We start from the raw sequence: 25,601 nt of genomic DNA on the forward strand, positions 1-25,601 counted from the left end.
AGGTGTCAAGAGGAAATTAAGGGACATTCACCTGCAATACACGCTGTTATACCCTGCAAAACTTAAGGTCCTGGCGCAGGGTTGAGAGCCCAGAGGAGGTGTGGAAATGGTTGAAGATTCGGGGGGATACACTTCCACCACGAGAGCCCCTGTCCTGGAGAAAGAAATGGGGCACCAGACCTCTGCAAGGATCACCAATCGGGGGGAGAGGAGGGGCACTTGCTGTGGGCATAGGCCTGCACAAAAGGATCACGTTTGGGAGCGATGGAACACTACAAATGAGTACAGACATCCCCTCGGCATTGAAGGCGGAGGGGGGCGCTACCAGCACGCACAATGGTGAACAGACACAATAACCAAATGTATCAATGGACGTAGTCCTGGAAATTCTTCTCAACCAGGTGGTGGAGGCCACTGAGGAGCAGTGAACGGGGGGAGGGAGGTTGCGAAGGCTCCTGGGACGAGCCCGCTGTGAGTGCCCGCTCTCAGCATGTGAAGCACACAAAGGCTGAAGTGGTCTGCTGCACTAAAAGGGCAGGAGCATGTTAGATATACTTGGGGTCCGGATTCCTTTACTTAGGGTGGCTTGAGAGTGCTTTTCCCCAGTTGGGCAATACAGGGTGGAACGTGTGATCTAGCACTTCATAGAGGGAGGCATGTTTGATCATATTGTTAGCAAAATGCCCGGGGGGTTTCTGTTGCAACATGTTTTCATGTTTTGGTTTGTTCAGAATGTGTGCATCACAGTACCATAATTATGGGTGGGCAGGGCTCGACATTGGTTACCGAATCAAATACACTACACGATGGGGACAGAGTAGAAATTTCACCCCCCCCCCACCCCCGAATATGCGGGGATTGGGAATGTGCACCAAAAGACATAGGGTGCTAACTTTTCTCAAAAGCCATCATATATCCATAGCTTGCCTCCAGGAAATGCACCTGGAGGATAGTGGCGCAGTCAGAGAAGCTAAGAAGTGGCGAGGGCAGATTTCTCTACCTGGGGCACCATGATTTGGGTGGCTCCGGGCAGATCATTCACTCTGACAGAGCGAATCATGTGAATGGCCGATGTGTGCTTCTGTGAAGCTCGGTAGATGAGAGGGATATTGTCATATTAAACACATACGCACCTAACACCGATGACCCCATGTTCTTCCAGGTCATCCAGGAACTATTGTCAAACACAATGGACATCCCATACTTATGGATGGGAGACTTTGTGTCTTGGACTCAGACCCTGACAGACATCCCCCCAAGGCAAGAACGAAACCTAGCTACTGAGTGGGAAGCTTTAAAGGAAGTGACTCGCGGGCCTAGTATGGGACTTGTGCGTGGGGTGAGGAGACAATTACTTGGGGAGCTAGACAGAGGAGAAAACGTGAACTGCCATTCAGACGAGGAGCCCAACAGACTTAGACGTGGGAAAGAGGAAGAGTGCATGCATATAACTGACATCTGGGACAGGCTGGATAAGTATACCTTGAGGCGTTACCGCCAGAGGTTACATGCCGAGGGCGACAAGTCAGGTCACTCACTGGCATGGATTCCCCAAAGGGAGCAGGCCCCCCTCCCCTCTACCCCCCTCCATTGACCACCATTTTGAAAGCTGAGGGAGGCAACCTCGTCCACACCAAGGCTGTGATTCTGGAGGTGATCCAGCACCAATTATAGCGGGGTATATATTGCAGACCCCGGAGTAACAGCAGAGAGGTACATCCCCATTGTACCGGATTGGTTCTCCCGCAGCTCTCGCCAACAGGCGTAGATGAGCTAGACGACAAGATCACCACTGAAGAAGTGCAGGAGACGCTTCGAGCCATGCCGGGAACCAAGGCCCCCGGTGCCGATAGGTTCCCAATGGCTTTTTTTTTCTTTTTACAGGCCTACTCAACTCAGCTTGTCCACCCTTATTACAAGTATACGAGGAGGCCTTCGAAGCAGGAGTATTGCCCCGTCAATGCACAAAGGGGAAATTGTTATGCTCAAGCCAGGGGGGAATGACCAGGATCCCTCAGCGTACCGTCCCCATGCGGTGATAAAATTCTTATGCAGGGGCCTGGCTGCTAGACTGACCAGACACATGGCACACCTGGTCCACAAAGATAGATGTAGCTTCATACGAACCCACAATACAGGCATGGACATTGGGCAGTTAACGCACATTCTGCACAAGGACCTAGCCTTGGTCTCAATCGATTTGAAAAAGGCCTTCAATTCAGTGGAATGGGGATACTTATTGGAGATACGGCACCAAATGCTAGAATTTGGGTGAGGCACAGCAGGTCGAGAGAGTGGCGGCTAGGGAGGGGGATGCGCCAGGGCTGCCTGCTCACCTCCACTTCTGTTTGCACTGGCAATAGAGCCCCAAGTGATTTGGGTGCGAAGGAACCTGGACCGCTGGGGAATCAATGTCGGTAGAATCTCCCAGACACTCCCCCACACTACACACCTTCAGGAAGAACCTAAAGACCTGGCTTTACAGGTAATCCCGGAACTGCACACCCCCACCCCCACCTCCCAGCGCCTTGAGACCCTCACGGGTGAGTAGTGTGCTTTGCAATTCCCTGATTGACTGTATGCGGATGACTCGTTATTCTAGGTCTCCACATCACAGGGTGCGGTACCGAGGCTACTACAGAAATGGCTACTCAAGGATAGAGAACCAGTTACTGACCTACCGTCCCTATTCTTGGAGGGCGCGGGCACTTCTGATGAAGTGCCATACCTGGGCAGACAGACCGCGCGCATTTGGCAAACGTTTGTGGAGTGAATCTTGAGGCACGCCCGTTCCATTGTGAGTTGTCGGTGTGGGATCATGCGCCGGTCAAGAGGGTGATGTCCAATACGTCATATCGGGCCTGGCAGGAGTGGTTGCAACATGCTCACGGATCTGTACCCGGGCAAGAGCTTTATTAAATTTGAACACGCCTATGGTGACATTGGGCAGGGACAATACCTACAATACACCACTTCAGCTAATATATTTAAAGAGATATGGCCTTTATATCCATCGATCCCTCAGCCCACACAGACACTGGACATCCTACTCACGTGCGGGGCAGGTAGGTGCACTAAATCATTACTGTATAGGGCAATGAAGGCTGACACCAGTGCTCCCCCGCCCCCAGGCAATTGCAGCTTGGAATGCAGACAGAACTGAAGCACAAGGACTGGAGGGTACAGGATCTGCAGCAATGCTCGCGTCTGGTTAATCCACTACAATTATACACATTGCACACATATATGAGAGAATACATCGCATGGCCCCCAATAGGCCCAACTCATGTCTTAGGTGCAATAAAAAAGGAGCTCATTTCTTGCACTTGGCTTGGGAATGCCCTGAGGTCAGTAGCTTTTGGTCGGAGGTAGTGGAGCGGATAAGAGGCAGCGTGAATGGAAGAGTGCAATTGACACCCAACCACTGCCTTCTAGGGTTGATACGAAAACCCAAAAATCGAATTAAGATGGCATATAGGCTCCAGCAACTGCTGTTGATGCTGGCAAGGCGCAGAATTGCAATTGTTTGGATGGGAGTGCGGGCGCCTGAGATCTCAGCATGGATTTCGGATGTGCGTGAATGGACACTAGCTGAGAAGGTACACATGAAGAGGTGTCACACGGATGAGAAATTAGAGAATGATTTAAGGCTCTGGAGGGAGCTCCGTCATGACTTACTGGCCGACTGCCTCCAGAAATGTTCCCAAAGCGCCTCGAATGCGGGTGCTGAAGGGGAGGGGGATTAAATGCTTTTCACACCAGGCTACAGATTTTGGAGTGGGGGGTGAGAGACTGTGGATGGGCCAATGTCTTGAACTGTAACCACTAATGTACGACTACATGATTTTTCTGCTGGCTACGGAATGCAAACTCATGTTATGTTATGTAAAACTTTAAATAAAGTTTTGAAGATTTTTTTCTTTCTCCTGTACTCCAACTTGCCATTAATTGGCAGGGGGCTTGCGCACCAGACACCCACTTTTTTAAAGTAGTGACGGAGGACTTGTGGGTTGGGTTCTCACTGGTGAATCTGTTGGTGCGACCTGCTCCGTCCCGGGCAGATATTCCACCAACAAATAAATGTGATGAAGAGCCCAGTTCCATATGGCCTGAGAGAGGTGTGACAATTTGGAAGACCGTGTTCCCTCCTGCTTTTGCAGATCATACATGATTGTCCTATTGTCCGTCCGGACCAGGACAACCTTGTGAGACGGATGGGGAAGGAACGATTTTAGTGCGAGGAATACTGCTTGGAGTTCCAAGTAGTTTATGTGTAATGACTGATGTTTGTCATCCCGCGGACCTTGTATTAAGTGGTTTTTAAGATGTGCACCTCAACCTGTCTCTAAAGCGTCTGTAGTTAGAGTGATTTGAGGTTTAGGGTCCAGAAAAGGTGACCCCTTCAACAGATTGTTGGGGTTCCACCACTACAGAGAACTGTGAGCTTGGCAGTCTATCAACAATAGATCTGTGAGGTGACCCTGTGACAGACGAAGGACGAGAAAGACATTGATGTAGAGTACACAAGTTTAGCTTTGTGTTGGGAATGATGGCAATCCAAGATGCCATCATACCTTACCTAGTAGACGTACAACAGTCTGAATAGTGAGTGTACAGTTTGTTTGAAATTGAGGTAGAAGCACCACTAAAAAACTTAGTATCCAAGCGGGACTGGGTTAAGCTAGTCCTGTGTTAAGGACTGCTCCTAAGCACGGTTGAAGGTGAGACTTGGGGACTGATGGTGAACCCCAATATGTGTAGCAGGTTTACTGTGATCTGTATGCGTTGCTGACACGGCAAATTGGTGTTGGTTTTGATTATCCAATCGCCCAAATACGGGAATACATGAATGTTTGGTCTACGTAGGTGTGCTGCAACTACTGTTAATAATTAACTACCACAAGGGCAGCCCTAACCACCTGAACCAGGGGCAATCACTAATGTATCCTAACAATGGTTCACAGTGTTTACAAAATAATCAACATATAAAAAATATATATGATCAACACATAACCATACAAATTATACCGTATTCCTAAAAGTAATGAAAAACCAAACAAATTATAAAAATGAATAGAAAAATGGAAAATAAGAAAATAAGGCCCTTATACAAAAAACAACTTTAATCATCAGCATAAAATATTCTTAAATAAAATATACTGCTCAGACATACAAGCTGGTACAAATAATCAATTCAATAAACATATAAAACCAGACAAAAATGGCGTACACAAACAGAGACTTACATAAAAGTCGGAGTTCCAAAACAACACTGGGACTTCAACACACAGAACAATGTGTCCTCTATGAATTGTGGCCACAAATGCGTCGACGGCGTTTCGACCTTTGTCACAAGTACATGGTCATCATCAGGACAATTAGATAGCTGAGCATCTCACCAAGTAATTAAATCCTTGATACAATCTAGGGTACAGTTTATATCCGTGCTAGTGTATCGGTTGAATTCTAGAGTTATATAGATAAGAAATGTGAGCTCTTAAAATTCAGCTTCCATTTGCTTAAGAATTCAATAACTTAGGGCAGTATAATTATACACATCCTGCTTGGTCTGACAAAAATCCCAGACGTATCAATCTTCAGGGGGGTTCCCAGACGTTACTGGTACAATTCACGCAACTTAATTTGCCCAATATGTTCTAGGTTTATTGAATTGATTATTTGTACCAGCTTGTATGTCTGAGCAGTATATTTTATTTAAGAATATTTTATGCTGATGATTAAAGTTGTTTTTTGTATAAGGGCCTTATTTTCTTATTTTCCATTTTTCTATTCATTTTTATAATTTGTTTGGTTTTTCATTACTTTTAGGAATACGGTATAATTTGTATGGTTATGTGCAACTACTGTTAGCCATTTTGTAAAAACCCTTAGTGCAGTAGTGACACAGAAGGGAAGAACCTTGAAATAGTAGTGTCTTCCTGCTATGACAAACCTGAGGTATTTGCAACAAGCTTGATGAAGGAGTAAATGGAATTAGGAATCCTTTAGGTCCAAAGTGGCCATAAAGTCACTCATCTGCAAAAGTAGATTGGCCTCTTGTAGAGTGACCATGTGAAAATGTTCTGATAGGTTGTGGCAGTTGACAGGTCTGAGATCTAGAATTGCTCTCAGTGACCCGTTCTCCTTTGGTATTAGAAAGTACAGGGAATGTATTCCTGTGACTTGTTGATGTAGAATAACTGGTTTTATAGCTCTTTTGATAAGAGGGGTTTGGACTTCTTGTTTCAGAAGAGTTAAGGGATCTTGTGATAGTCTGATTAGGAGGTGGTATGTTGGGAAGTGTGGTAATGAGCTTCAGACAGTAGCCATGTTGGATAAAGGCTAGTACCCATTGGTATGTTGTGATGGTTTCCAAGACCGGGTGAAAGGATTGTAGCCTTCCCCCAACAGTTATTAAGTGATCGGAGAAAGGATAGAGCAGTCACTGCTTGGGGTGGAAGCTGCACCAAGTGTTGAATACTCCTACCTGAATTGTTATTGCCTATAAAGGAGCCTTTGTAAAATGCTTTTCTATAGGTGGATTGTCCCTGCTTTGGTTGGGAAGTGAAGGCATTTGTGGCAAAGAACTTGTATTCGCCCTTGTAGCCTGGGCAGCAAAAGGAACCGTAAGGTGTAGGAGTTTTGAGTGCTCCCATTGCTTTTGCAGTGTCAGTGTCCTTATTCATTTTGTCTAAAGTAGAGTTCCCTTGAGGGCCAAATAAATGCTCCTTAGAAAAAGGCATGTTAATAACTGCTTTTTGTACCTCTGATTAAAAACCTGAGCTAGGCTTGCCTTCTGAGCAATATACTGGTGTTGATCCCTATAGCGACTGTCTGCTGCATTTCAGCCACATCGGATTGAATTATTGGTGATGGCCTGACCTTTGCTAACGATTTGTCGGCCCATTTTTTTGCGTTCCCCTTGGAGATACTGCAGCAGTTCTTCTATTTCATCCCAGTGGGCCCTATCGTAACGTGCAAGTAGGGCTTGGGAGTTAGCAATAAATCAATGATTGGCTGCTTGAACTGAAACCTGTTTTCCAGCAGCATCAGACTATTTGATTGTTTACAAGCTGATGTAGCTAAATTAGAGTCTGGTGGGACCTAGCTATGTATACAAAGAGGGTCAGGGGGAGCCGCTTGATATTTTGTACCAATCTGTGTGGTTATAACTTTCTTTAAATATGTCGCCCGCGTGCCATAACATGCCTGGAAGTATGGGCAGAAATTGGGTGTCCTTATGGGTGGATGACAATGTGCCAAAAAGGAAGCCGTGTTCCAAAGATTCTCTGTAAGGTTGGACTACATGACTGGTAGCTGCCCTGGCAATTACTTGTTAGTAAGCACTGGCATCTTCAGGTAGTGAACGGCGAGCTGGTTAAAAATCTGGGTCATTGGGAGTTATGGGGTCTTTAGCATAAACATCCCGATGATCTGGCTCCCCTAATGGTTCTCATAAATCCCCTGTTGGTCAACCTGCAGGTGTGTGATCTAGAGGGTCTTGATGTGGAGAAGGAGCGTGGTGATGGTGGAGGAGGTGGCGTAGGATCATGCGCAGGGCTTGTAGCTTTGTATTTTTTGGTAAGTACTGGAATGTTCAAGTCCTCCTCAAATGTCAACTGCCTCTTAGGAGAAGGTGAGGCTATGATTCACCCTGTGCTCTGTGTTTGTTTTATGTCAATTTTCTCCAGAATTTGCTCGACCTGAGACAAACCGAAAAATGCTTCAAGGGTTTCAATTCGGTCGATTTCGGAATCAAGATTTTAGATTATTTCTTTTCCAGCACAGAAAGAGATGGAGGAGGCTGCTGCCTCGGTTCTGAAAGGCTTGGCGGGAACTGAAGAATGTGCTAGATCTCAAGAGCTTGGTGCAGAATGTAAGAAAGTGACCTCTTTTTGCTTGGTTGCCCCCACTTTTTGCTGAACTGCTGATGTACTTTGAGTGTACCCTGGGCTCCTGCCAAACAGGAACCCAGGGCCTATGTTCTTTCCCTAAAACTGCATTGAAAACAAAACACAATTGCCACTCTCTGGCCACAGGTCAGCCCCTGGTAAATGGTACCACAGGTACACAGGACACTGTGACCAGAGAAGGCCTCTAAGGGCTGCAGCGCTTATAGGCCCTTAGAGGCCCTGTACCTGTAGATAGACACTGCCTTTGCAGGCTGCATGTTTTGGTGCAGAACAAAGTGAAGAGTCCGCAAGGCACACATTCTTGTGTGCCATGACCACATCCCACTGCCCTGGCATAGGTCAACCACCCCTCTAGCTGGGTGCACTATACCAGTGGTGAGGGTACAGGTGCATGAGCCCTGTACCCCTACAGTGTCTAAGCCAATTCTTAGACACTAAGTGTAGTAATTCCATTAAGAGTATATGGTGCTGGGAGTTTGTCATTACGAACTCCAGAGTACCATAATGACTTTACTGAAAACTGGGAAGTTTGGTATCAAACATCTCAGCACATTAAACCCACACTGATGACAGTGTGGGATCAAATGAAAAATGAAAAATGCACACAGAGGGCATCTTAGAGATGCCCCCTGAAAAATGACCTAACACTATTGCCCAGGCTGAAAGGCTGTTCACCAGCTGCCACCACCAGACACATTTCTGGACCTCTGGGTCGAGAGTCTGCAGATAAAACATGGTACTTTGTTTCGCCGTAAGTGGCTTGGGAGTGGCTTGAGGGATGGAGAAGGGCACCTGGAGCCGACAAGAGTCACCGGCGAAACAGGTCACACCGATGAGAAGAGAAGCTATCAACAAGGGACAAACTGTAGTGGGGGCATGGAGGGCTCTACCCACTCCAAAATTACCTGAGTAAGAACTGCATACTCTGTGGAATGCTGGAAAAACGTTATGCAGTTGGGTTGGCTGGACAGGGGAGAGGCTACCGCTGTTTCCCATATGCAGAGTTAGTTGTATCATTATTAAGGGATGAAAGGTGTTCTGCATAGTTGGGGTAGAGGGCAGACTTGTGCCCGCGTTGCAGGGAGGTAGGGAGGGGGGATAATGTTGGCAACTTGTTATTGGTTCCGTTCCGTTTTTCATACACCGAGCAGCTAACATTCAGAGTCTCATTACACATGATGCACAGCAGCATAAGACGATCGGGGGCAACTGATAACACATGCCCAGACACCAATATGAGACACCCATGCTGGATACAATAGACAAAGCTCAATTGCGTATATTGTCATGGAACGTCAATGGGTTGGGTGACAAAATAAAGCGAGGAATTGTGCTACAATACATAAAGGAATATGCTACTTACCAGTATGCATCTGTTCTTGGCATGTAGAGCTGCAGAGTCACACACTGAGGATAAGATCGCCATCTGGTGTTGGGCTCGGATGATTGCAGGTTGTTGTTGTCTTCGGAAGAAGCCTTTGGTCACGAGGTTGGTGACTCCTCCCCTGGACAACAGTGCGCATGGGCATCCACTCCATCGTCAGATTGTTTTTCGCCATGATGGGAAAAGATGGAGTGTATAGAAAAGAAAGAAAGGATGTCCATGTATAATGTCTAAGTAAGACGGATGCTGGAACAGATACAGGTCCCGGGGAGGCGGGCGGGCGTGTGTGACTCTGCAGCTCTACATGCCAAGAACAGATGCATACTGGTAAGTAGCATATTCCGTTCGAGGCATATGAGCTGCAGATCACACACTGAGGATAGATTATACAGCAGTGCTCCCCTTAGCGGTGGTCGCCTGTATCCGTTGCAGCAGCTTGAAATAAAGTTTTTAGGACAGCCTGGCCCACGGAGGCCTGTTGTTTGGCCTGCACGTCAACACAATAGTGTTTAGTGAAGGTATGCGTGGTAGACCATGTGGCTGCCTTGCAAATGTCTTCTAAGGGAATATTGCCTAAGAAGGCCATAGAAGCCCCTATTTTACGCGTGGAGTGCGCCCTAGGGGGAACTGTAAGTGTACGTTTAGCCTTGAGGTAGCATATTTGGATGCATTTAACTATCCACCGGGCTATTCCTGATTTGGAGATCGGGTTGCCTTTGTGTGGTGGCGCGAAAGCAACAAAGAGTTGTTTTGTCTTTCGAAAAGGTTTTGTCCTGTCGATGTAATAAAGCAAGGCTCTTTTGACATCTAAGGTATGTAAGGCCCTTTCGGCTACCGAGTCTGGATTTGGGTAAAAGACCGGTAGTTCTACTGATTGGTTAAGGTGGAAAGGGGAAATCACTTTTGGAAGAAATTTAGGGTTTGTCCTAAGAACCACTTTGTTACGGTGTAGTTGTAAGAAAGGTTCCTCAAGTGTAAGGGCTTGTATTTCACTTACTCTGCGCAGGGAAGTGATTGCGATAAGGAAAGCTACCTTCCATGTTAGGAATTGCAATTCACATTTGTGCATAGGTTCAAATGGGGGACCCATGAGTCTTGTTAGAACCACATTGAGATTCCACACTGGTGCAGGTGGCAATCTTGGAGGAAGAATTCTTTTGAGACCTTCCATAAACGCTTTGATGGCTGGTACCTTAAAAAGGGACAGGTGTTGCCTATTTTGCAAGTAGGCTGCCAAGGCTGCTAGGTGTAAACGTATAGAGGAATACGCTAGATTGCATCTTTGCAAGTGTAGTAGATAGCAAATGATGTTTTGGATGGAAGCATCCAAAGGATGTATGTCATTATTAGCGCAGTAGATGGCAAATCGTTTCCATTTAGCGGCATAACACGCTCTAGTAGTAGGGCGTCTGGCTTCTTTTATGATATTCATACAGTCTGGAGGGAGATTGAGGTAACCGAACTCTAAGACCTCAGGAGCCAGATCGCTAGGTTCAGTGTTTGAGGATCTGGGTGTCTGATTTCTCCATGGTTCTGGGTTAACAGATCCGGGGAGAGGCGTAGCTTTTGATGTGGAACTAAAGATAGTTCCAGAAGTGTGGTGAACCACGGTTGACGTGCCCAAGTGGGAGCCACTAGTATTAGTGTTAGTGACTGTTGTTTCAGTTTGCGTACCACAAATGGAACTAGTGGGAGAGGCGGAAAGGCGTACGCAAATCTGCCTGACCAGTTCATCCATAGGGCATTGCCCTTCGACTGTGGGTGTGGAAACCTGGCGGCGAAGGTTGGGCATTTTGTGTTTTCGGGAGTGGCGAACAGGTCTATGTCTGGTTGTCCCCACTTTTGGAAGAAGGGGAGTAGAACCTTGGGGTGTAGTTCCCATTCGTGGATCTGTTGTGTGTGGCGACTTAGGAGGTCGGCCACTTGATTGTGGATCCCTGGGAGATGTTCTGCTAACAGGTAGATGTTTTGGGGAATTGCCCATCTCCAGATTTGCTGTGCCAGTTGGGACAGTTGGAGAGAGTGTGTCCCTCCCTGTTTCTGTATATAATACATTGTCGTCATGTTGTCTGTGCGTATGAGGACAGTTTTGTTCTTTATGTGAATTTGAAAGGATTTTAGTGCTAGGAACACTGCTAAGAGTTCCAGGTGGTTGATGTGGAGCAGTTTTTGTTGACTGGTCCATCTGCCCTGAGTGGTATGGTGAAGGAGGTGGGCTCCCCACCCCGTGAGAGATGCGTCTGTAGTTAGCACAACTTGTGGAAGAGGCTCTAAGAACGGTCTCCCTTTGGACAGGTTGATGGTGTTCCACCATTTCAGTGAGCGAAGTGAGCGACTGTCCACCAACACCAGATCGGTAAGTTGTCCGTGAGCTTGGTTCCACTGTTGTGCTAAGCATTCCTGTAAGGGACGCATTTGAAGTCGTGCGTGTGGGACTATGGAGATGCATGACGCCATCATGCCTAGGAGCTGCATGAACACTCTTGCTGGAAGAGATGGATGAGTTTGAAATTGAGAGATGAGATTTTGTATACTGGCTATCCTGGCAGTGCTGGGATAGGCAATGGCTTTGGATGTATCTATGGTTGCTCCTAGATACTGATGTAAGTGGGAAGGTTGTAGGTGGGATTTGGGGTAGTTGATAGTGAATCCCAAATCGTGGAGAGTTTGAATCGTGCGATGAGTGTGGAGAACGCATTTTTGGTATGTATTGGCTTTTATGAGCCAATCGTCCAGATAGGGGAAGACATGGATCTGTTGTCTTCTGAGATGCGCTGCCACGACTGCTAGGCACTTGGTGAACACTCTGGGTGCCGTTGTTACTCCGAATGGGAGAACTGTAAATTGATAGTGTTGCCCATCTACCACAAATCGTAGATATTTTCTGTGAGCGGGATGCATAGGGATGTGAAAGTATGCGTCCTTGAGGTCCAATGTGGCGAGGAAGTCTCCCTGTTGTAAAAGTGGGAGGACTTGTTGGAGAGTGGTCATATGAAAATGATCCGAATGTATATACTGGTTTAGTAGTCTGAGATCCAGTATGGGCCTTAGTGTTTTGTCCTTTTTGGGAATGAGGAAGTATAGAGAATATACCCCTTTTCCCTGATGTTGAAGGGGGACTGGTTCTATCGCATGTTTTTGTAACAGGGATTGAACTTCTTGTTTGAGGAGAGAGAGATGATGCGAGGACATTGGACGTTGTTTGGGCGGTATGTTTGGGGGGGATTGTATGAGTTCGAGGCAGTAGCCAGACTGGATAATTTGTCTTACCCACCTGTCTGTGGTGATGGAAGTCCAGACAGGTAGGAATTGTTGGAGTCGCCCCCCGACCGGAGTGGAATGGTCTGGGGGGAGTGGTGGCAAGTCACTGTTTGGTGGCTGGTGAGGTGCGGGTGTTGTTGTTGTTGCCCCGCCCTCGACCTTTGTTATTGTTTCCCCTATAACCTCCCCGGAAATAACCTCTGTTAGGGGATGTTTGTCCAGAATTTTTAAAGGTGGACGTGGTCTCAGTTGATGTGTTTTTGGAGCCTCCTCTATAAAAGGAGCGACGAAAGGAACCCCGGTTTTGATGAGACTGCAGTGCTCCCATAGACTTGGCAGTTTCATTATCCTTTTTCATTTTTTCTAATGCAGTATCCACTGCAGGGCCAAATAGCTGCTCTTGGTTGAAAGGTTGAGCTAGAATTGCGGTTTGAACCTCCGGTTTAAAACCGGAAATACGGAGCCAGGCATGTCGTCTGAGTAAGACGCTAGTATTGACCGCTCTAGAAGCAGTGTCTGCTGCATTTAAGGCGCATTTAATGGAGGCATTAGATATTAATTTGCCTTCTTGGATGAGGTCAGAGGCCTGGGACTTAAAGGGTTCAGGCAGATGTTGCATAAGGTCCTCAAGTTGGTCATAATGCGCTCTATCATACCTGGCTAACAGGGCCTGGGTATTCGCAATACGCCAATGGTTAGCCGCCTGCGCGGCGACCCGTTTGCCTGAGGCTTCTAAAAGCTTAGACTCTTTGTCTGGGGGAGGCGTTTCTCCAGTTGTCTGTGAGTTAGCGCGCTTCCTGGCATTTGATACGACTAAGGAGTCTAAAGGGAGCTGGGCCTTAATGTATGCAGGGTCTTGCGGGGCTGGTCGGTACTTTTTTTCGATGCGTGGGTTGAGAACCCTAGCTCGAACAGGGTCCTTAAAGACTTCAGTAGCATGCTTTATAACCCCTTTGATCATGGGCAGTATGTGAACAGTCTTTTGTGACTGCTCAAAGGTATCAAGGAGAAAGTCCTCTTCAAGGGCGTCTGTGTGCATTGTGACGCCGTGGAATGTTGCTGCCCTATTTATAAGTTGGCCGAACCCTAGGTGGTCATCAGGAGGGGAGGGCTTGGAGGGGTAGGTAGTGGGGTCAGGCATGTCAGGTATAGGATAAGACCAGTCATCCATGGGTGCTGGGTCTGGGAACGTAAAAGGGTCGTTTGGATCAACAGGATCATTAAATAAATCAGGGTCCGCCCCTCCCCCTAAATCATCATTATCATCCTGTGGAGGAGGTGAATGATAGGGAGATGGTAAAGGTAAAGGTAAAGGAGAATCAGGAGGAGGAGGGGGGGACGGGTTAGGAGGTAAAACAGGAGAGGAAGGACGAAGTGGTGAAGTAGCACAGTCCTTTTTCCGTATGGGAGCTGGGGGAGGTGTAGTGTCCAGCTTCTGCTTTTTATATGGGATGGCAGTCACATGTCCCGTGTTAGGATTGATGTAGATCCGCTTTTGAGTAGGATCTGGTCGAAAAAGTTCATCTGGCTCCGAAGGTGGTGGCTGCGGTGTCCGCTTCGGGTCTTTATGAGCTTTTTTCGGCGGGGACGAAGTTTTCGGCGTCGATGATTTTTTCGGGTCCGATGGATTTTTCGGTGCCGACTGAGTTTTCGGTGCCGACTGAGTTTTCGGTGCCGACTGAGTTTTCGGTGCCGACTGAGTTTTCGGTGCCGACTGAGTTTTCGGTGCCGACTGAGTTTTCGGTGCCGACTGAGTTTTCGGTGCCGACTGAGTTTTCGGTGCCGACTGAGTTTTCGGTGCCGACTGAGTTTTCGGTGCCGACTGAGTTTTCGGTGCCGACTGAGTTTTCGGTGCCGACTGAGTTTTCGGTGCCGACTGAGTTTTCGGTGCCGACTGAGTTTTCGGTGCCGACTGAGTTTTCGGTGCCGACTGAGTTTTCGGTGCCGACTGAGTTTTCGGTGCCGACTGAGTTTTCGGTGCCGACTGAGTTTTCGGTGCCGACTGAGTTTTCGGTGCCGACTGAGTTTTCGGTGCCGACTGAGTTTTCGGTGCCGACTGAGTTTTCGGTGCCGACTGAGTTTTCGGTGCCGACTGAGTTTTCGGTGCCGACTGAGTTTTCGGTGCCGACTGAGTTTTCGGTGCCGACTGAGTTTTCGGTGCCGACTGAGTTTTCGGTGCCGACTGAGTTTTCGGTGCCGACTGAGTTTTCGGTGCCGACTGAGTTTTCGGTGCCGACTGAGTTTTCGGTGCCGACTGAGTTTTCGGTGCCGACTGAGTTTTCGGTGCCGACTGAGTTTTCGGTGCCGATGGACTTTCAGGCATCGATGTTGAAGAACGTTTCGGTGCCGGTGGAGACTTCGGTGCCGAGGAACGTTTCTGTGCCGAAGGAGATTTCGGTCTTGGAGCCTGTTTCGGTGCCGACAGTGGGTGTTTGGGTGCCGAGGGTGTTAAAGGCACAATCAGGTGAGGTTTGCTCGAGCCCGAGCCACCCACAGGCTTAGATGTCTTCGGAGCCGGGCCCGAGGGCGGGGCTTCTGAAGAGGATTTCCGGTCGCGACTGGGCCCAACTGGCGGAGTCTTGACCAATGCTTTTTTGGATGGGGCAGGGGCAGGGGGGGTGGTACTCACACGCTGCCCTGGAGTGATGAGGTCATCGGAATCGTCGGCCTCGGACACGATCTCGAGATCTTCGGTGTCGTCTTCGGGAACATCTTGAGCAAAGATGTCCTCCGGTTCTGGAGCTGGTTTGGCCATAATATGGCGTCGAGCTCTTCGGTCCCGGAGGGTCTTCTTCGAACGGAAAGCGGAACAAGCTGGACAGGTGGACTCGTTGTGTTCCGGCGACAGGCAGAGGTTACAAACCTCGTGGTGGTCACTGTGGGGGAACTTCGCTCCACACTGGGGGCATTTTTTGAAGGGTGTCCTGTCCATCAGCCGCTTGCGGAACCGGTCCGAGTTGAGTTCGACGTCGATGGAATGAAGATAAAGTATTTAAAATGATTGCTAGAAGTTTTCTGCTGGAGCGGAAAAAGTTCATCCGAACCCAATGGCGGAAAAAAACAATCTGACGATGGAGTGGATGCCCATGCGCACTGTTGTCCAGGGGAGGAGTCACCAACCTCGTGACCAAAGGCTTCTTCCGAAGACAACAACAACCTGCAATCATCCGAGCCCAACACCAGATGGCGATCTTATCCTCAGTGTGTGATCTGCAGCTCATATGCCTCGAACACATAATTCGCCTAGCGTTGTCTTCCTTCAAGAGACACATATGACTGACAAGAGCAAAGCACTAGATCGATGGGGACATCGAATGCTGGCTCACACCAGCTATACATCAGGCTCTTGTGGGGTGGGAGTACTAGTTAAAAAAAACACTGGTATTCCAAACTCATACCACTCACATTGACACACAAGGTCGCTATGTGGTTGTCTCGGGTACATCGGAGGAAACATCCAACCTTATCGGCGTATATTGCCCGCCAGTACTCCAAGATACCTCTATGAAGGAGCTGAGCAAACATTGGTTGGCCCTCCCAGACAGTGTGCTCTGTAACGCCATGGGCTTAATCAATATATGGCGAGACCTTCACCCTGGGGAGCAACAAAACACGTTCTACTTAAGAGCACACGGCTCCCTCTTCAGAATAGACCATCAACTGACGCTGTCTCAAGACTTGCCGCATTACTGTACCATTAGACCTCTACCATGGGGTATCTCAGATCATGCACCCATATGGGGGGGCAAAATTACACCTTCACCAAAACATGAAGTTGAACCCACAACTACTCAAAACCCCAACCATTCGAAAGGAAATTTTAACAGCCACCGAACAGTATTTTACAGAGAATGAGGCCTTGGTGCAATGGGAGGCATACACTCCAGTCATAACAGGTCAAGGACTATCCTTGGAGGTAGGGCATAAAATAACACAAATCGAAGCTATACGAAAAGACATTAGCATACTTGCGGCCCAACTTATAAACACAAACATCCCTGAGACTGCCCACAGACTGACCCTCAAGCAGATGGAATACCATGAGCTCACAAGGCGAGAGGCTATTGGTAACCAAAGAGACTCTCCATCAAATCTACAAACATGGAGACAAGGCTGGAAGGCTCATCACCTGGTTAGATAGGAAAGAAAGGACAAATATCTTGGTACACAAGCTGCAATCCAAAGAGGGCGAAGACATAACTGACAAGGTAGAGATAGTAGAAGCGTTTGCCACAAACTATAAACAGCTATACTCCCCGTCCAGGGATGTGACCCCTGAATAGTGCCATGAGTCTCTAAAAGACTTTCCACTGCCGACTCTTACAATGTCATACAAGTCCCTACTTGAGGAAAACATAACCCAAGAGGAAATAATACAGGCAGTTCACGGACTGAAGACGGGCAAAGCTTTAGGGCCAGCCGGCTTACATGTAGAGCTGTACAAACAATGCCACAAAACTAGCTGAGTATTTGCTGGGGAGGTGGGAAGAAAGTATGGATCGGGGAATCCTCCCGAGGGAGGAACGCATGGCCACAATCATAGTCATTCACAAAGCTGGGAAACCCCCAGAAGACTGTGCCTCATATAGGCCCATATCACTCAATGTTGAAACTAAAGTACTGACAAAAAGTCTCACCTCCAATCTCTTAAAAGTAATCACGGGACTGTTCCACCATGATCAATCCAGATTCATGCTGGGGAGAAGCACTGCACTTAATCTTAGGAGACTCCCTGGTCCACTAGGCAGAGCGCAATTCATGCAGGAAGATGCTGTGATCCTGTCCCTGGATGCCCGGATGGCGTTTGATGCCATAGAATGGCCTTAACTCCTTGAAGTGCTATTAAAACTGGAGTTTGGCCCACGATTCCTCGGCTGGGTGCGTCTCCTATATACTGAGCCCCTCGCCCAGGTAGCGGTAAATGGGGAAACCTCCAAAACCTTTGCATTGTGGCGTGGCACGTGTCAGGGGTGCCCGCTCTCCCCCCTTCTATTTGCCATGGTTCTGGAGCCACTCGCCGCTTGGATACAAGTGGAACCTATATTGCGAGGATCCGCTGGGCCCCACAGTGGGAGGACCGAATATCGCTTTAAGAGGATGACATTCTTCTTTACCTTGTGTATCCCAGACGCTCCCTGGTCTGAGTTACTAATATAATTGAGAACTTTGGCAAAGTGTTTGGCTACACGATTAATTGGGGGAAATCTCTACTATTTATACTTCGCGAAACCCACCCGTGCTCCCCCAAGGCTGTGCCATCCAAAAAACTGTAGAAGGCTTCACATACTTGGGAATCTTTGCCAGCACAGACCCCGCCCTATCTCATACTAAAAACCTGATCACACCACTGGAACATATGAAGGCAGATATCCAACATTGGAGGTCTCAACCGCTCTCCATCCTCGGGAGGGCGGCCCTTTTTAAGATGACACTACCGCGTTTACTAAATGCACTTCACAATGCACCATATCTAGTCCCCGCGAAATACTTTGGGGGAGTAAATTCAGAGCTACGGACTCTGCTATGGGATGGTGGTTCAGCACGCATTGCACTTAAATAGTTAACACTGGAGGGGTACGATGGTGGGATTGCCTTACCTGATATATAGAGGTATTACTGGGCCGCACATTTAACTATTAACCAGTGGGTATACCTACTGGATGACGAACCTTCGATCCGTATGGACTGTTGAAGAATGCGTCCTGGCGGATACCCAACAGTCCTATATGCGGTGTCACCGAATGCGCAACAGAATCCAACACACAATTAAAGTTTGGCATGCAGCCAACAACGCGCTGTGTTGGAACAAACTGACGCAAACTACCCCCTTATGGGACTCGAAGACCGTTGGGACAATAGGTAGATAACCAGGATTTGAGAAATGGGACCTCATGGGCCTATCTAAAATTGGCGACTTGTGGGTGCGAGGCACAACGCTTCCATTGCAGACCTCCAGAGGGAATATAGTTTTTGCAGATTCAGAATTTTTCTGGTACCTAAAAATTAGACACACACTACAATCGACAATCGCCACGGGCGGTGAAATTCCAGAGCACTCCCTACTAGAAGACAGACTGCTCGATGAGCATAGGACTCGCAAAGCGACCTCACTGATGTAGAGAAAACTAACAAATAATCTGTCTGACGTAGTCTTACAATTATGAGACAAATGAGCAACAGACATAGGTGGCTTAGAGGAGGATGAACGGTCAGAGGTGCTTGCCTCACCCAGAGAGTTAGTCATCAGGGCATGATTCAGGTTGATCCAACTGAAGATACTGCATAGGGTCTATTACGCTTGCACTACACTCTTGAAAGTGGGTAGAGCACACACCGAGAACTGTCTCTGTTTTTGCCATCAAAAGGGCACCTTCTTCCATATTATTTGGGAATGCCATGTCATACAATCCTACTGGAGGGCTGTAGTAACAAAAATGAATGAGATATGAGAGGCATTGATAACCCCAACACCAAAACGGTGCCTCCTGAATATCTGGGAGGATGTATCTATTACGACAATGGGGAAAATATGGATCAAGTTTGGTCTGATTGTCGCAAAACGCGAAATAGCTCGCTATTGGGAAGTGGCAAAACCTCCGTGCCTCAAAGACTGGGAAAACGACATGGACACCTATATGGTGGCAGAAAAAAACTGTTGATACCAATAAGAGGCTGCCACGAGAAGTGGGAAAAAGTATGGGGTAAATGGAATGACACGTGCAGAGGGCTGTGTACAACTCCATATCCCCCTAGAAGGGAGCCAAGAGACTTGCAGGGGATACAGTAAGGCGAATAGTCTCATTGTATTGATAATGCTGAGTTACTCAATCAAATTGTCACCTGATCTAATTGCAGAATGTTGTCTCTCGGTGCTGAATTGCTTTGTTTTGATGCATAGCTACTTCCTTCTCTTTTGTTCCCCCTTCCCTTGATACCTCTATTCTTAATAAAAAGATTGATAAAAAAAGAAATTACCTGTTGGAATATTGGGGCTCATTATGCATAGCTTTGCCACTGTTCTCATTGGATACCATAGAAAATGACAGCTGGTTAACCATGTGTTATGTTTAAGGACTATACATTTGCGAGAAAATGATGTCTGAAAATAGTCGTAGACAATGTGGTCCAATTTTACTACACACAACTAAGACTGACATGCAAAGCTTTCTTGTCACTGAAATTAGAAATAGCAGCAATAATCAAGCAAAAACTACATAAGCATCTCAGCTTCCAGCTATTGTCACGTTTAATGCCAAACAAGTAACTAAAATTTTGTAAACTGTCATTCAGAGATTTTTCAGTTTTTTGCTGTAAACCATTAAAGCAGGTTAATGGGCAGCACTGCCTATTCATTTTAAAGCTATTAACAGAATATAAAATTGTTTTGTTTTACTTTTCCTCTTGTGTAAAGTTATCATTGAAGTCCCTCTGGGTGTATTCAGTTTCTTAAGAGAAATAACTGAAGGAAGCATACATGATCCAATCTATGGTGTGAAAGAGTTCTGCGCACATTGAAAGCCTAGATGTATACTCTGCTAATTTCCTATCTCAGTCTTATTTCTCTTGGGCTTCCCCAGTACAAATGTTAACTCCAGGGCAATCTGGTGTTCCAGCTGCTTCCCCTTAGTCGTGTCTGCATCTCTTACCAAAATTTCAATGTTCCTTCGGATAGCAGCAATCACAGTCAACCTTCTGAATGGCAGGTTCAGCAAGACCACTCTCCTCCCACTTTGTGCAAGATTGCAGCACTTTATCTCTTCATGTTTGAGGGGGCAGTTATGAGACATAATGGCAGGGCAGGAGCCTTCCACCCACAGATGCACCCCCACCAAGGAGGTAAGGGTACTCTCCCCTTGCTGACCCACTACAGAAATAAAGCACATTTTCTGGTCCCTCTCAAAAGCAGAGGCATGTGTGAGAGCAGGTCTAGCTGCCTTACACAACTTCACAAGTGCTTCATCGACCCAACCCAAGGGTTCAAGAGAGTTGTCTAATCTAAGTGTCACTGAAAAGCTGTTCCCCATTAGTCAGCATTGTTGACCCTTCAAGGGGGTAGATCACACTTCTGAGAACAATGTGATTCTGGCCTTTTGGCAGAAGGCAGACTAAGGAGGTGCACAAAAGGTCTCTTGTAAGTCCCACCAGCACAGGAGGATTTGCTTCTTGGAGCAAACAGGTCCATCACTAGGTAGGTGCCCAAGTATTCACTTGCTAGACTTCAGTACTCTTCTCAGAAGACTGAGGACACACTTGTCAGCCCATCAACAGGGTGCCTCTATGTTAGATCAGTAGGGCCTGCAATCAGACTAAGGTAGACATGTGCAATGTAGATCTATGAGAGCTGCATCCACGCCAAACTAAGGATATTATAACTTACGTAAATAAGTTTAATTTAAATGCACTGCAATTCACTAAATTTATCTCGGGTGGATATCATGAAAATCTGAAAGGGATAACAGACAATACTCCACATTACTATTGACTGATTTGCATATGGCCATATCTGAACTGGGGTGGCGGAGTGAGCTAAAGAATGATGATGGATTAAACCCAGATCAGTTGACTGGGGGTGAGTGCTTGCAATGTTCAACACTCTGTCCATCATCCCCTTTGGTTTTGCAATACTCTACATTAGCCTCAAGAGATTGAAAAGAAAAAGTAGATGAAACTATGGCAAAGTTCAAAGACGAAATTAATTTCCAGCAGCAGGTGTCCCTCCAACCAAAACTCCGGCTATTATGACCCAGCCAGAAATTTTATTTGGTGGTGTTTTTGTTCGAAAAAAGTGCTGGCAAGCTGCAGTCAAGTAACTCCTTTGTGAAAGGGCTTAAAGTGAAAACATTCACCTACATAATATTTATTTGCAATAAAAAGGTAATATTGTTGATACTTTAAGTTTAATCTGTTTGACCAGAGGGCGGTGGTGGACAAGTGCAAAGTTAATGTAATGTGTGTCCTACGAGTTCAGTGGAATGGACAGAAGACAAGCAAGATAGCTTTTGACGGTCAGCACTTGTGAATGGCAGCTAGCAAGCAGATTTCAATTACAAGTTTGAACAAGAGCTGGGACAACATGTCCATCACAGATGGACTAAAATTAGGACTGTTAAGTAATAGTAAATTATGCACAGAAATACGGAACTGCAGAATTGTGGGACCCAAACAATACCTAATGACGAAGCTTATTAGTGAATATCAAACAATAAACACGCATTTGCAATGCAACATGTTTCGCATTTACACAAGTTTGAGCTATTGGCATTGTAAATGACAATGCCTTTTATTTATGTTTTGGTTTTTGAAACAAATAAAACATTTTCATTTACAATACCAATAGCTTAAACTCACGTAAATGCAAGACCTATTGCATTGCAAATGCTTGTTATTTGAAGGGGGTTTGGTGAGGGGCATAGTACTTCTTAGTGAGCTCTCAGCACCATGCCCCCCACCCTCGTCACACAGTGAAAATCTTTTGTACGTTGGCAGGTATGAAACTCAAAACCAGCTAACCCACAACACAGAGTCCAAATCTCACCAACCTAAAACTCAACGTAACCCTCATTGTGCATGCAATATATTGCAAGAATGCCCAACAAACAAGGTACACTACAACAAAAGCAGTAAAATCCTAGCTAAATTAGAGTGCAGTATTTTAAATGATCTGCGTTTTTTTCATTTATCTCAGGTTGTGAGGTGTGAGAGCCTGTACTGGCGACCTGCACAATGAGGAGGGGACAGTCTAAGTGCTCTGGGCTGACTTCTCAAACCACCTTGTAATGACAAGGGTCGCTTGCTGCTCTGGCCTTGCACAGTAGGGGAGCTGATGGTCTGACAAACCGTGCTAGGGCTGCTTTGGGTTCAGTGTCGAGCCCTGGGCACTTGCTGCAAGGGCCACCAGGTACACACAGTCACATGGAATGACTTCTTTTAACAGCAAGTAGCTCAGTTGTACTATTACAGATGACTGGGTGAATATAAAATTCCCAGCATGCAATGTGTACTTGACTAAAAGCGAAAACTGTCTGAATGCGCCATACAAAACCTGTAAGTTCTTGGGGGGCCGCGATATCCCCTAAAGTTGCTCTTTGATGGCTCACCCACCTTCCGGGGGATCACAGTGCGAGAAAAGCTCATAGCCTGGAAGCAGCCCGTGTTACCGACTACAGATAACGCAAAATAATTTTTGGGCCGTTTTATATGGCGAAAACTCGACCCGAAGGTATTGGCACCCTTTACATAAGTAGCAGTTATGTAACACGTTCATTTGTTTTTGGCACGGGAGATTAAGTGAATTGCTCAGAATCACAGGATGTTTTGCGACTCAGGGACTCGGACCTGGTTCGATCGTCGGCATCTCTGGCTATTATACCACATCCAATAGGAAAATAAAGTATAGTGGCTATACCTGCCTCGGCCCAGACACAAGCTCGCTCGGTCTCCGGGTCACTGCAGTGAGGGAAGACCAGCCTTTGCAATGCAATAGGTCTCGCATTTACGCGAGACCTATTGCATTGCAAACAGTAGTCATCACTGACAACGGAGGGAGGCATGGACATGGGCAAGCAGGGGCGAGAAGTCACGGACAATGGGCAGGAGGGGGGGGGATTAGAGAAGGCAGTAGAACCACATTAAAGAAAATAGTACTCACAGTCTAAACAACACTTACAGTGTAACACTTGAAGTAAAGGGGCCAGTCGTCATTGAAGTTGACAAATGAAGATGCGGCATACTAAGGAGGAACTAAGCCTATTGCTGAATCAAAAGCCGACATTTAGGACAGACAATGACAAGCTAATGGCAAACCTGGGCGGAGTGTGGGCAGGGCTTCTATGCACTACTCGTCTACAATAAGTTTCGCAGAGCAGCGCAAGTGTGCCTGCTCAGGCTCAACCTTAAAAATAGGATGTCAAACAACATCATTTGATTACACAGCGAGACCAGTCCAACCTAGGGACCTCACCTGCGTTTAACAAAATTAAATATGGATTTTTTTTACCTCAGAAAAAATAGAAACAAGTCATACTAGGGCCCCATTTAACTGGAGAGCATGTAGCGGCTTTGCCATACATTTAGTATGTAAAAATAAGCCTGTAACACTGAAATAACCTATGTGCCTTACTAAGAAGAGCAGTTTGTATTAAAAACAAAATAGTACTCTATTCGGTTGAAGCAAAAAGTCAAAATACAAAGCGAATTGATTAGTTTCAGTTGAGCATCACGGCATAAACTAACCTTGTCTGTCCAACAAAGGACAAAACAAGCATGTCATCTGTGTCCCGGTTTGAATCTGATCGCAGAGGCCATAGACCTGGGAATGAAAACAAAGACAAGATTAGCGACTAAATTAATTCAGTAAAGAGTGCCAGGGCATATAATATGCAAAGGGTAGGATGGCAAGCAAAGTTGAAGCCTATGGATGGATTGGCAAAATGGGTGAAGATGGACAGATATACAAACATATCTATATATATCTATATCTATATATATATATATCTATATATCTACATCTATATCTATACATCTATATCTATACATCTATATCTATACATCTATATCTATACATCTATATCTATACATCTATATCTATACATCTATATCTATACATCTATATCTATACATCTATATATCTATATCTATACATCTATATATCTATATCTATATATCTATATATCTATATCTATATATCTATATCTATACACATATACACATATACATACACACACACATATATATATATATACACACACACGCAGTCACACGCAGAAAAAAAACTGTGGTAAAATGTACTTTGTATTTTAGTATTTGAATGGGACACAGGCCAATGTTTAAAGAAAACTTTTAAAAAACGGACATCGGCCAATTATAGTTTATTGGCCTACCTTGCCCCCAAATAATGCACTGCGTATGATCTCACATGGTACATCATTCATGATATGTTAAATGACATCATTTATTACATCATGATTAGTAATTTCAACAATGTTTTTGTTTAACTATAATCAGATCAGCCAATGGTTCAGACAGTGTGCTATAGACTTTGTGAACAAGGAGTAACAACAAAAAAACTGATGTCTGGACTCTTACAAGCTAGTCTGTAAGCTTTTGAAAGATACTAAATACATTGGATATTTCACATGATAAGCACTTTCAATGGATGTCATTGTCTTTTTACTTCTATGCATCCAATGGAAGGATGCAGTGGGGGTAGGTCATACACAGAAATCCGACTCTTTGGTCAACCTTTCTTGTAAAGGGATGAAGGCTGATACAGTAGGAGGTTAGGTGATCATAGACGGGTATGAGCAGGGCATGGCAACAGATCAGGCCCTGCGGCCAACCCCCACACTGTGCATGGCTAAAGGCCATGCGCAGTGGATGTTGACCTCATACAGAGGGTTGGGTGATTGTCTGGACATACGGCTAGCTCACCACCCAACCCCTACTTTAGACATGTAAAGTGGACGTTGTCTGCAAGACCACAACAGACCCTGCATCCAACAAAGTCTATGCGCAGTGGCAGTTGGCCACTTGGAGGGGGCTGGGTGCAGACCCCGGACAAACCTAGGCTCCGTGTCAAACTTGTCCTACATATGCTGTAGATCATGTGCAGAGGAGGTTTGATGCTTGCAGAAGGTTGGGTGAAGGGCTTTGCCACAGTTTAGTCACCAAGTCAAACTCTTCATGAGGATTGAATGGAGGGTCTGGCCGGAGGCTACGACCGAGATGTCATGATAGATGTAATCTATGTCATTCAACATCTCATGATTGATGTAAGACGAGGCGCAAGTTCCAGTTAGTTCACTAAACTATAACAGTGGCATTTAAGGAGTCTCCAGCCCCAACAGCAGAACATAACATCACGGCCACTCATTGGGTGGGCTATTTTAAAGGCATTTACACTATGACAGGCCCAGACTGCGTACCTAAAGTAGTAGATTTCCTTATCAAACCTGGGCCTTCTCTTATGCGGACCGTTTATTGAGCATGTTCTTCTGGACTTGAAAATGAGTAAGGATGGGAAGACCCCTGATCCTGAAGGGGTC

General features: G+C 46.3%; 1 protein-coding gene across 1 annotated transcript in view; it reads right to left on the reverse strand.

The window, feature by feature from the left end:
- Positions 1 to 25,601, reverse strand: part of DDB1 (damage specific DNA binding protein 1) — a 990,203-nt gene that overhangs the window by 566,567 nt on the left and 398,035 nt on the right. The window contains exon 11 of the mRNA XM_085648506.1: positions 23,791 to 23,866. Coding sequence (XP_085504632.1) covers positions 23,791 to 23,866 — 76 coding nt within the window. The remainder of the gene's footprint in view (positions 1 to 23,790; positions 23,867 to 25,601) is intronic.

The sequence above is a fragment of the Triturus cristatus genome, chromosome 3_2 (genome assembly GCF_964204655.1).
Source record: "Triturus cristatus chromosome 3_2, aTriCri1.1, whole genome shotgun sequence".
Lineage (NCBI taxonomy): Eukaryota > Metazoa > Chordata > Amphibia > Caudata > Salamandridae > Triturus > Triturus cristatus.